This window comes from Sphaeramia orbicularis, chromosome 20, assembly GCF_902148855.1.
Source record: "Sphaeramia orbicularis chromosome 20, fSphaOr1.1, whole genome shotgun sequence".
Lineage (NCBI taxonomy): Eukaryota > Metazoa > Chordata > Actinopteri > Kurtiformes > Apogonidae > Sphaeramia > Sphaeramia orbicularis.
In genome coordinates this window covers 37,372,259-37,386,206 of record NC_043976.1, presented here as the reverse complement: position 1 = coordinate 37,386,206, position 13,948 = coordinate 37,372,259, and the positions used below count along the sequence as shown (strand labels likewise).

Genomic DNA, 13,948 nt, shown 5'->3' with positions numbered 1-13,948 from the left:
GTAGATTTATCATTTTAAACATGTAGATTTAACATTTTAAACATGTAGATTTATCATTTTAAACATGTAGATTTAACATTTTAAACATGTAGATTTAACATTTTAAACATCATTTTAAACATGTAGATTTAACATTTTAAACATGTAGATTTATCATTTTAAACATGTAGATTTATCATTTTAAACATGTAGATTTAACATTTTAAACACGAAGATTTAACATTTTAAACATGTAGATTTAACATTTTAAACCTGTAGATTTAACATTTTAAACATGTAGATTGAACATTTTAAACGTGAATTTAACATTTTAAACATGTAGATTTAACATTTTAAACATCATTTTAAACATGTAGATTTATCATTTTAAACATTATCATTTTAAACATGTAGATTTAACATTTTAAACATGTAGATTTAACATTTTAAACATGTAGATTTATCATTTTAAACATGTAGATTTAACATTTTAAACATGTAGATTTAACATTTTAAACACGAAGATTTAACATTTTAAACATGTAGATTTATCATTTTAAACATGTAGATTTATCATTTTAAACATGTAGATTTAACATTTTAAACATGTAGATTTATCATTTTAAACATGTAGATTTAACATTTTAAACATGTAGATTTAACATTTTAAACATCATTTTAAACATGTAGATTTAACATTTTAAACATGTAGATTTATCATTTTAAACATGTAGATTTATCATTTTAAACATGTAGATTTAACATTTTAAACACGAAGATTTAACATTTTAAACATGTAGATTTGACATTTTAAACCTGTAGATTTAACATTTTAAACATGTAGATTTAACATTTTAAACCTGTATATTTAACATTTTAAATATGTAAATGTATCATTTTAAACATGTAGATTTAACATTTTAAACATGTAGATTTAACATTTTAAACCTGTATATTTAACATTTTAAATATGTAAATGTATCATTTTAAACATGTAGATTTAACATTTTAAACATGTAGATTTAACATTTTAAACATGTCGATTTAACATTTTAAACCTGTATATTTAACATTTTAAATATGTAAATGTATCATTTTAAACGTGTAGATTTAACATTTTAAACATGTAGATTTAACATTTTAAACACGAAGATTTAACATTTTAAACATGTAGATTTAACATTTTAAACCTGTAGATTTAACATTTTAAACATGTAGATTTAACATTTTAAACACGAAGATTTAACATTTTAAACATGTAGATTTAACATTTTAAACCTGTAGATTTAACATTTTAAACATGTAAATGTATCATTTTAAACATGTAGATTTCACACTGGATTTAAATGGTAAATGGACTGCACTTATTTAGCACATTTCTTACACCTAATGGTGTCCAAAGCTCTTTCCAAAGCCACCAGGTCCAACTGGGACCAGTTTAGGGTTCAGTGTCTTCCATGTAGACTTTGACATATGGACAGACGGAGCCAGGATTCGAACCACCAACCATTTGGTTATTGGACGAGCTGCTCTACCAACTCTACCAACCCATTCATTTACAAATTTAAAATGTTACATTGTTAAATGTTTACTTTTTTATATAAGTTTTTTATTTAAAAAAGAGAGAGAGAGAGAGAGAGAGAGAGAGAGAGAAAAAAAAAGCAAATAGGCCGTTATTTCGATATTATGGTTTTACAATTTAAACGGCACCACAATGTTTTTCAATGTACTGTTTTATTTTCTAAAAACAATAGAAATGCATATTTTCTTCGTACAAATCTGGTTTTGTTCACATACTCTTCCTGTAAAAACTACAGCTATATTTGATTCAATCATTGACACAAAAATCTTTTCAGATCAACAACTTTGCTTTGTATTGTCACTTAAAGTTTTTTCTGTCGCAATTTTACAACTCTTTGGTGTTAATTGGACAGTCATTTTTTACAGTGTACGAAGCTTCTCGCAGACACATTTTAGGCATTGAAAAACACACAAAAAAACACATGCGCTCCACATACTATCCACTTGTATGAAACTCCGGCAGTTACGTGAATGTTCGTAAGTCGTCTTTTATCGATCGCAGACTTTTTCTTACCGTTCTCTAGGTCACGCTGAAGTTTTAACTGGAAGAAAACCGTAATATTCTTTGACGAACAATGATCTTTTTCAATACACAACTCTCAGTTGGAAGTCACTGCAGTATATTTCAAGTAGCTGACATGACGAACAAGTACAAAAGGTAGTTGTACAAGGTTATCGGTTATGTGAGGGAAGTTCTAACGCCTATTTTCGATCTTTTCTTCAGGGCCCAGCTGGTCTTAAAGGAGGAGAGGGGCCCCAAGGTCCACCTGGCCCTGTCGTAAGTACCATGTTTGGATGACTCATGCTGTCTTTTCACTCTGCCCTTTATATCTATAGAAGCTATTGTCCACTTTAACCCATAAGGACACACTGTGACATTTGTGTCAGTTGCCAAATGATTATTTTTTTTCTCTATATTTAACCTTTCTTAAATGATTTATCACCATTTATTGTAATATTATCTTGTTCATTTTGAGTTTTTTCCAGTGTAAGGTACATTTGTTTGGACAAATATAATGATAACAACAAAAATAACTCATAGTAGTTTAATTTCAGAGCTGATATATATCCGTTTTCCGTGTTTTCTTGATAATAACCAAAATCACTTCAGTTCTTACATCAATAACTATGGCATTGTACTGACAAAAACAGTGCTTTTAGGCATTCCATGTTTTCTTTTATGTCTGTTTTAGTCACATGATACACACAGGAGTTAGGACTTAATTGCATAACCATTGTTTATGATGACTTTTGATGGTCTAATAATCTTTTCCGTGGCTGTATGTCTAAAGGAAAAGCGACTAATGATAGTAAATGGACACGCTGGGTTTATGTTTAGTTAATGGTGTATTTCAAAGGTGTCAAACTCATTTTAGTTCAGGGGCCACATTCAGCTAAATTTGTTCTGAAGTGGGCCGAACCAGTAAAATTATAGTATAATAATATATAAATAATGTCAACTCCAAACTTTTCTCTATGTTTTAGAGTGAAAAAAGTAAAATTATATTAGGAAAATGTTTGCATCTACAAACTATCCTTTCAAACAATGTGAATAATATGAACACACTGAAAAAAAAAAGTGTAATTTTAAAAATATTATGCTTCAGTTTATCATTTACACATGCACATTATAACTTACAGATCACAGTGGATCTACAAATACACAAAACATTTACTAACAGGTGGAATATTATTAAAATTGCACTTACTTCTCTTAAGACATTTCAGATTGTTCATATTATTTCAGGATATTCAGATATTTTTTGCAATATTATACTTTATTTTAGTGTAAATACATGAAAACATTTACATTTACAAAGAGAAAAAAATTGGAGTTGTGAGTATTTACAGGTTATTATGACCCACTTGAGATTGAATTGGTCTGAATGTGGAACCTGACCAAAAACGACTGTTAACATCTTAGTGTAATTTTTGCATTTCACAAATTCATCCCAAGGGCCGGACTGGACCCTTTTGGCGAGCCAGATTTGGCCCCCGGGCCGCATGTTTGACACCTGTGGTGTATTTAACCGAAAGAAAAAATCGTCACGTTTGTGATTTAATTGGAAAACTGACATAACACATTTCTGTTTTTTCGACGTTTAGTACATATCGGTAAAGTTTTGCGCAGACGTCCGATGGAAAAGCCACTAGCGTTCAAACTCCGCGGGTTTTACCGGCGAATCACTGTTGCAGAAGATGACGGCGTTTCCACGGTAACTACAGAGCTTTTGAACGTCCAAATGCGTCATATCTGATGACCATGAAAAGACGATAAACTGCACTTTACACCAGTTATTTACACGTATTCGTGGATCAACAGGGACTGAACAGTTTCAGTCGATGCTTTCGGTAGACGGTGGATGTTTGGGTCTTAAAGGGTTAACTGCATTGTACTCTCAGCAGTTCCACGTGGTTATTTTTAGTTATAGATTTCTAGTCGCACATTCATGGCTTTATACACACTCCTACACTACGTTCTTGTTCGTTATTCAGCGGTACCGTGCTCAAGGACACATGAAGTCTAGTTACAAAGCAAGAAAAAAAAAAGAGAGCATAATTTCTCTGAAGACGCAGTGGGAATTACAAGCTGACTTTGAACAGTCGAACTGAAGTCACATTACGACCAGTCAACTCTGCAAACATGTAATAAGTAAAGAATAATTAGACCGTCATTGGGTTATTTATACACTTTGCGACGATGGCGCCACCCGGTCGATCTTACCCCACTGCGCATTTTTCATCGAAGCAATCAAGCGCAGGGATGCCTGGGTATCACAGCGGTTTGCTTCATCGCACATAAACGACAAAACAACACTGCCAAGAGGAAACATCCATATGGCGCCTCACTGCGTCTACCCATCCAGCCACATATTGCAGCTGCAGCATTAATACCCTCTGATGTTTTTGCAGACAACGGGGGGCCTTCGTTAGAGGTTTAACATATGTCAGATGCATTTTTTCTAAAACTGAGCACCTGTGTGTTTTTAGCCAACAAATAAAACCACACCATGCTATTTGTTTGTTTCGTGCACACCGTATTAACCCATAAAGACCCAGCGCTACTTTTGTGTCAGTTCCCAAGTGGATTTTCCTCTACATTTATACATATATATATATATTGTTCTGTATTTTGCATTTGACACTGTAAATCACAGGTGTCAAACATGAGGCCCGGGGGCCAAATCCGGCCCGCCAAAAGGTCCAGTCTGGCCCCTAGGATGAATTTGTGAAATGCAAAAATTACACTGAAGATATGAATCATTTTAGTTTAGCCCTTTCATGCATGAATTACAAGAACCTTAGTAACGATTTTTTTCTTGAGTGTTTTTATTCCTCCTTACACTTGAAAAAAAACAAAAAAACAATGCAATCAATTTTGTTTTCATGGAGTAACAAAAATGTCCATGCATTTAATTTTTGAAGTAAAGAAACGTGTGTTTAAAACCCAATATCAGAAAGTACAGAAGAGGATTTGGGCCACTGGAAAAAAATACAATAAACTAAAGTCCAATATGTATTTATTATTATTATTATTATTATGAAAAAAAAAGTCAGAATTCTGAGATTAAAGTCAGAATTCTGAGAAAAAAAGTCAGAATTCAGAGGAAAAAAGTCAGAATTCTGAGTTTAAAGTCAGAATTCTGAGTTAAAGTCTGAATTCTGAGAAAAAAAGTCAGAATTGGGAGGAAAAAAAGCAGAATTCTGAGATTAAAATCAGGATTCTGAGTTTAGTCAGAATTCTGAGTTTAAAGTTAGAATTCTGAGTTTAAAGTCCAGTGGCCCTAATCCTGTTCTATAAGAAAATAATATGAAAACAATGAAATAGAAACATTTTTAACACTGCAAATCTGATGTTTTCTCACATTTTAACATATTCTAATCCAGTTATTACTCAACAAATATGAACATTCTGAAAAGTCTGAAGTGTAATTTTAACAGTATTCTGCCTGTTATTAAATGTTTTGTGTATTTGTAGATCCACTGTGATCTGTAAGTTGTATTTTACATGTGTAAATGATAAACTGAGACATAATATTGTTAAAATTGCACTTAGTTTTCGTAAGAAATTTTCATTTGTTCATGTTATTCACAATGTTTTAAAGCAGGGGTGTCAAACTCATTTTAGTTCAGGGGCCACATTCAGCCTAATATGATTTAACCAGTGAAATAATATAAATAACAGGATAAAAACTTATAAATAACGTCAACTCCCAAGTATTCTCTGTTTGAACATTGATTTTTATTTATGGCTCAAGTTGATGAAATAGAAAAAAGTGTAAAAGAATTAAAACTAGATATTATTCAACAAGTGTGCCAAAATGGCACACGAGGTGCTTAGTATGGGCTGGGGATGTAACGATTACCGGTATAGTGATAAGCCATGGTAAAATTGCCAACGGTTAGTATTACCGTTTAAATTCTAATTATCATGATAACCGTGTTTGATTACCGCACTTTTCTGGAGAAAGCGCCTACGTAAAGATCTGCTTTTATGTCAAATATTTGAGTATAGTTTTAATTTATTACAAATTTAATTTTCTATACCTAATATTTGGAACCAATATTCACTTTTAAAGTCTTTGAAAAGGTTTGTTAAACATCTGTGTTATTCATGCAATAAATTATATACATTTTTCAAATCAGATTTTATGTATTTTTATGTTGATACAGTAAGTTAGAGTAAAAAAAATAATAGACAGATGAGATAGATGAAGTTGTGCTGAAAAAACAGATACCAAACATGGCTATAGTAAACATTTGTTTATACAGTATATAAGGCAAAATCAAAAGTGCTCAAAAACGGACAAAATAAGCTCAGACCACTAAGGGTTAATATTTGAATGTTTCTTCTAAGAGAAAGCAGTTCAGTTCATACTTCTTCCTACTCCTTTTCGACCATGCAAAATTCAGACTTGTATGTGCTTGGAGATAGATTCTGTCCATTTGAATGTTTTCTTTTGTTTTGTTTTTCTTGTTTTTTGTATGTTCGAAATAAATAAATAAATCAAATCAAATCAAATCAAGCACATTGTACCAAGTATTTTATTTGTTTTTTGTTTTTTGTTTTTTTTCAAAATACAAAATCACACAAATACACTAAAAACACACTAATGTTAAACTAAGGTTCAATTATTTCAGTATGTATAAGTACTTTTTGAACATTTCGAGCGCATTTCAACAATACCACGATAATAATCATAACCGGGATAATTTTAGTCACAACTAGAAGCACTCGGAGAGCGCAGACCTCCGCCAAGGCTGATCAGTGGCCCCCCCCGTGGGCCCCCCCACCCCCGATCACCACCAAAATGTAATCATTTCTTCCTTATCCCATTTCCAACAAACCCTGAAAATTTCAAATCTGTCCATAACTTTTTGAGTTATGTTGCACACTAACGGACAGACAAATAAACAGACAGACAGACAAACAAACAAACCCTGGCAAAAACATAACCTCCTTGGCGGAGGTAATAACCGTGATATGAAATTTTCCTATCGTTACATCCCTAGTATGGGCCTTGCTGGACAGGATACCGGACAGTTAAAGGGTTTAGCTGTAGTTCCTGTGTTTGAGTGTCCATAAAAGTAGAGCATTTCCAGCAGACGGACTGAGTTAGAGTAGCTTAGAGTAGAGAACCGCCAAGACGTCACCCCCCCCCACCCCCCCAAAAGCAGATAATACCGGCTGCTTTCAAGTAGCGGCGCGGCTTTATGGGAACTTAAAAGCCACCTGTTACTGTGTTGCCCTTGCTGTTTTCTCTTTCTTCCTTTCAAAAAAAGACTTAGTGTGTGTACGTGTGTCGATCCATTAGCGGTACAACTGAGTTTTGGTCTTGCTTTGTAGATCTCTTAATGACGTCTACAAAGCAATGGCAGTGGCCGCTGTTGGGCGTACGATAATACACAAGGTCATGTGGGCAGACGAACAAGCACTCTGTATATGTGTGTTTGTGTGTGTGTCTTTTTAACCCTTTCATGCATAGGTCACTACAGTGGACAGCTATTCTACAGCTGTTCTCTTATACATTCATGGATTTTTTTGTTTGTTTGTTTGTTTATTTTTGCACATATCTTTATTAAAGTTTTAAGACACTACATATCTTTTCTGACATGAATTGGGAACATTGTGTACATCTCCCCTGAGCATACTCTCACCCCCAGAACTACAACGCACCCCCCCCCCCCCCCCCATAGTTTTCACACAATTTATCTGTAAATGTGTATTTCTTCATTTCAAAAATTAATAATAATAATAATAATAATAATAATAATAATAATAATAATAATAATAAACTTTATTTGTATAGCACCTTTCATACAGAAATTGTAGCCCAAAGTGCTTCACATTGATTGAAAAAATAGAATATTAAAATACATTAAGATTTGATTAGAGATACAATAAAATAAAAATAAATATAAAAACATCGCACATTAAAATATTTGATTATGCATAGAATTTTTGAAGTGCAAGAAATAAGATGAAATTTGAGAGATACAATAAAATAAAAATAAAAGCAGCGCACATTAAAATGTTTGATTATGCATAGAATTTTTGAAGTGCAAGAAATAAGATGAAATTTGAAATACAATAAAATAAAAAATAAAAACAGAAATACAATAAAATAAAATAAAAATAAAAACCGCACATTACCCCATTTTTATCTCCTTTCAAAGGCTAATGAGAATAAAAATGTTTTTAATTTGGTTTTGAATATATTCAGTGAACTGGCTTCTCTAATGTCTTTTGGAATTGTATTCCATAACTTTGGTGCATAGTTAGTAAAGGCTGCGTCCCCCATTTTCTTTGTAATATTTCTGGGAGTCACTAGTAACCCTGCGTTTGATGACCTCAGTGTTCTAGTTTGTACATAATTGATCAGTGAGTTTGCAATGTAACTTGGTCCGGTTCCATTTAGAGCTTTATTAAATTAATTAATTAATTAATTAATTAACTAGAAGCACTCGGAGAGCGCAGACTTCCGCCAAGGCTGATCAGTGCCCCCCCCCGTGGGCCCCCCCACCCCCGATCACCACCAAAATGTAATCATTTCTTCCTTATCCCATTTCCAACAAACCCTGAAAATGTCATCCAAATCTGTCCATAAGTTTTTGAGTTATGTTGCACACTAACGGACAGACAAACAAACAAACAGACAGACAGACAAACAAACAAACAAACAAACCCTGGCAAAAACATAACCTCCTTGGCGGAGGTAATTAAATGCAATGTGTCCCGCTGAGTGGACATTTTTGCAACTTCATGTAAAATAGGTTCATAAGATCATTTTTATTATTATTAGTAATAGTAGTGGTATGTCTTTTTTTTAACTTTATTTTTTATTTTTTATATATATTTTGTTTATTTATTTATTTAGTTTTCATAAGAATATTTTCAAATGCATTGGTTTTTTTTTCATGCCTAAAGAGGAATGAAAACACAATGGGCATTAAATTCTGTTCGAAGTAGTCTTAAAAAAGGTCTTAACAAGTCTTAAATTTAACTTGTAGAAACCTGTAGGAACCCTGGTTAAAAACGTTTTTATTCCATTGCTTTCATATCACTTTCTGATATTGGGTTTTAAACAAATTTTTATTTACTTCAAAAATTAAATGCATGGACATTTTTGTAACTCCATAGAAAAAAAAAAAAAAAGATCGATTGTTGTTTTTTTTCATGGCTAAGGAAGAATAAAAATACAAAAAAAATAAATCTTGACTAAGATTCTCATAATTCATGCATGAAAGGGTTAATCTACCATCTGATTTTTTTGTCCCGTATCCATTATTTCTTTGCTTTTTTTCTACCTACTTCCACACTGACAGGGTTCTCCAGGTGAAAGAGGTGCTGCCGGTCCAGCTGGTCCAATTGGCCTTTCTGGCAGACCCGGTCCTCAAGGTCCTCCAGGTCCTGCCGGAGAGAAAGGAGCACCTGTGAGTGTTTTTCTTCTCCTTTTACTACAATTTCACATGCTTCCTCTATCCGTCTTTGTGTTCTGCCGTTGGTATATAACGAAAACAAATGGACCTGTTTCTTCAGGGTGAGAAAGGGCCTCAAGGTCCAGCCGGTCGTGATGGTGTCCAGGGTCCCGTAGGTCTTCCCGGGCCGGCCGGACCCCAGGGTCCACCTGGAGAAGATGGTGATAAGGTAGGTTAAACACACACACACACACACAGCGGCGCTCAGCTCATTAGATTGGCCCATTTTCAACTCCATCTTCTTTCCTAAACTGGGAGACATTTGGGACCGAACGAGTTTGCCAATCAATCTTCATCCCAACGCTTATACTCACACCATCTGCATCGAAAATATGTCTCCTTTTTTTTTGTCTTCACTGGTGCCGATCCATCTTCATAACCAACTGCACCAATAATCACAATTAGAGCAGATCTGAAAGTTAAATATCGTTGCTTGTTTTGACTCCAGTTGTCGTTATTAAACCCATTAATGTTACTATTATGCATCTTAATGAACTGCTAAATGTACCGTCTGCCAGTACTGAGGATTTCGGGGTGGATTTGAGCCAGTTTTTCTCTTAACTGTGGTCTGTTCTGTGTGTCTGGATCTCAGGGAGAAGTTGGAGAGCCCGGTCAGAAAGGAAGCAAAGCTGACAAAGGAGAGCAGGTGCACACATCAAACATTTACAGCCCGTGTTCACATTAATTCACATTTTTACATTGACAGTACGTGACCGTTTTTGGGGTGTTTTGGCTGTAAATTTTTCCTTATGTGTGTGTTCAGGGTCCTCCTGGCCCAGCTGGTCTCCAAGGCCCTATTGGTGCTCCTGGTCCTGCTGTAAGTGTCTGCAGTATTTTTCTTTTTTTTTTTTACATTAATACGATCTCGAACCCAGCAAGAAAAAGCGTTTCTTCTGCAGATGACGCAACGTTATAACCTACAAATTATCCTGTAACCTAATTTTTTCATTTGCCTGAGGATTTTTGCAGTAGAACAGAAGCAGTTATCACTATTTCTTTTAGTTTTATCAGACTTATTTAAATTGAAGTTGCAAAAATCATGACTTGCACTTTTTGAGTTAAGATGTTGAATATGAGTGTAAATGACCGATCTGATGTGTGCGTCTGGTTCTCAGGGAGCTGATGGAGAGCCTGGTCCCAGGGGTCAACAGGGTATGTTCGGACAGAAGGGAGATGAAGGTTCCAGAGGTTTCCCTGGACCCCCTGGTCCCATCGGTCTGCAGGTTAGTACCCCTATGAAAACAAACGCATACAGTTACCATACTTTCCGGGCTATAAGGCGCACCAGAATATAAGTCACATCTGACTATATGCCGCAAGTGTCTACGTTGTGACATGAGATATTTACACAGAAAGACGGTAAACAGACAGATTATTTAAATATCTATTTCCATACCTTAACTGCTTTTTTCCAAACAGTGCCTGGAACACGGCAGTAAAACGGCAGGAACACGGCTGGTTCAAAAACCCAGAAAAGTCATTGATCTGTATCTTCATCTTCCTTTTGTCATTGAAACCACTGCAGTCGTCTTTTTCAGTGTCGGAGTTGAACATCCTCAGAAAGGCTCCGTCACACACCTTCTCAGTCTCTCCTCCGTTGTTGCTCAATGGCACTTCCGTACTGCAGCTCTATTTCCTTCTTTACAGACACATCGATTGGTTTTAACTTAAAAGCTGCAAAATATACATTTCTTCGTGTGTTTTCCATGATGAGGGTCTGTGCATGACACGCAAAATGATTGTTAAAAAGTTAAGATTAAAACTTCTCCTCTTCATCACCTCTTCCACCCGTCTGTCTCACTTTTGCACTTCCTGCTAGAGCGCCCCCTGGTGGACGTTAGCCCATATAAATCTATACTCAAGCTGCATCGCTGTATAAAAAATATGCTAAAAGACATACCAAAAATGCTAAAAATCTCAAAAAATATGCTGAAATACACAAAATAATGCTAAAATACACTAAAAATATGTTAAAATACACAAAAGTATGCTAAAATACACACCAAAAATGCTAAAAATCACAAAAAAATGCTAAAATACACAAAAAAAAGCTAAAATACACACCAAAAATGCTATTAATAAAAAAAAAGCTGAACTACACAAAATAATGCTAAAATACACACAACAATTGCTAAAATACACTAAAAATATGCTAAAATACACAAAAGTACGCTAAAACACACAAAAAATATGGTAAAATACACACCAAAAAGGCTAAAAATCACAAAAAATATGCTAAAATACACAAAAAACTGCTAAAATACACAAAACTGTGCTAAAATACACACCAAAAATGTTAGAAATCACAAAAAATATGCTGAAATACACAAAATAATGCTAAAATACACACAAAAATTGCTAAAATACACTAAAAATATGCTAAAATACACAAAAGTATGCTAAAATACACAAAAAATATGCTAAAATACACACCAAAAATTGCTAAAATACACACCAAAAATTGCTAAAATACACTAAAAATACGCTAAAATACACAAAAGTATGCTAAAACACACAGAAAATATGATGAAATACACATAAATATGCTAAAATCCGTTAAAATTCACTAAATACACAGGGTATGTGCAGGTTTGATTCACTTTTTAAGATATTTTTCATAACATTTTTGTAGTCTAAAATACCCGCAAAAACATAAAAATGAAAATACAAATCTGGATGGAATTTTTAAGCCCCTGTGCCCTGTTTCGTAGAAGCACCCATGTTTATACAAATTTCAAGAAATCAAATATACACACAAAACAAACAAACATACACATTGAAATTCGAATATTCTACAAGCGAGAGAAATTCAGGAGATACACCCGTGAAGTAAAATGAATTGAGGGCACATTGCCGTGCATAATACGTCCACATGATCAGACGGAGATACATAGAAACACCGATACATCAAACCAAATGGCAGGGTGTCATTTGTGGGACAGAGCACTCGGAGCTCTTGTGAGAATGGTGGAAATATTTCAAACCAATACATGACAGGAAGGGTTCCGACGTTTTACGAAAAGTCACACTTTTGATGGCGCGCCGGCCGAGCGAACGCGTTACCGTATCCGCCGCTGTCACATTTCTGTGCTGCTGTTTGGGAGGATTGATGCCCCAGAATCCACTGAACCTTGATTGTTTTACCTTCTCAGGTGATAGCATTTCTTCCATCGTAATCTTGTAGCTGTCACTTCAGATGGGAGAAAGTCATTTATGAGGTATAAAAATATCCAGACAGTCTTGGAATTATAAAGACAATATTAAGAAAAAAAAAAAAATCTTTCCGGACGTAGGGCTCTTCTTGTGAGAAAAAATAACGTCTGGTAAAATAATGTCGTTTCGGATTCATTTAATTGACCTCATATTGCTCTTCGTGTTATTTTTATTCTTTATTTTTGCCTCTTCTTCCAAGGAGTCTTAGTCAAAATGATAAAATCTAAAAAGAAAATAGTAAAAGAAGAGGAAAAATTGAAGTCAAGAAAGTTAGAATGAGGTCAGATCTACAAATGTTAACATGCTCCCTATTAAATAAACCAATAAAATAAATAAATAAAATAAAAAATAAAGAGAATATATATGATATTTAGAATCTGCATGGACTTGGCCTATAGTGCATTTATAAACCGCCTTCATCTTTGTTCTCTTTTGAAATGATCATCCACATTCATTTCTCATTCTCTTTTATTCAGATACAAGAAAAGGATGTAATAAAATTAAAAAAAAAAAAAGAATACAATAAATATGTGCACAGCCTTGAAACACACACACACAAAAAAAACTGGACTAAATGGGTTGTAAAGGTTAAAGTCACTATTTAATATGACCTTTGACCCCATGACAAGAAACACCAAAAAAAAAAAAAAAAATTAGAAACATCTGAATGAAACCTGGTATAAAACATCAGAAAATTAATGTCATAAATGTCATATTATCGGAACAAAGTCGTTAAAGATATGGTAAGTGCAAAAGAAGGTCACACTAAAGACGACCACTTTGGTTTGTAGAAGCTGTTTCTGCCCCAGACTTTAGTTTTTCTGCTGTTCATTCTTCATATATTTACAAATTGGATGTAAATGCAGAGACTGAGAAATGCATATGTGTGAACATTAGAAGTTTACTGAACCAGTGAAGAGAATGAATGAAGGACATGAAAACACAAAAAAGTGATGGAAAGAACCAAAATCTGTAATATATCAGAATCACAACGCTTTATTAATCCCAGGGGAAATTATTATTATTATTATTATTATTATTATTATTATTATTATTATTATTATTATTATTATTATTATTATTATGTGGAGCAGGAGAGAAGTGATCAATCCAACAACATGAGAAGGGGAAAAAATGGATGGATGGATGGTAGAAAGAAAGAAAGAAAGAAAGAAAGAAAGAAAGAAAGAAAGAA

The 13,948-nt window shown here is 33.8% G+C and overlaps 1 protein-coding gene across 1 annotated transcript in view; it reads left to right on the top strand.

Moving 5' to 3' along the window:
- Window positions 1-13,948, top strand: part of col11a1a (collagen, type XI, alpha 1a) — a 281,120-nt gene that overhangs the window by 183,621 nt on the left and 83,551 nt on the right. Inside the window, 6 exon segments of the mRNA XM_030123523.1 lie at window positions 2,285-2,338; window positions 9,388-9,495; window positions 9,602-9,709; window positions 10,133-10,186; window positions 10,304-10,357; window positions 10,656-10,763. Coding sequence (XP_029979383.1) covers window positions 2,285-2,338; window positions 9,388-9,495; window positions 9,602-9,709; window positions 10,133-10,186; window positions 10,304-10,357; window positions 10,656-10,763 — 486 coding nt within the window.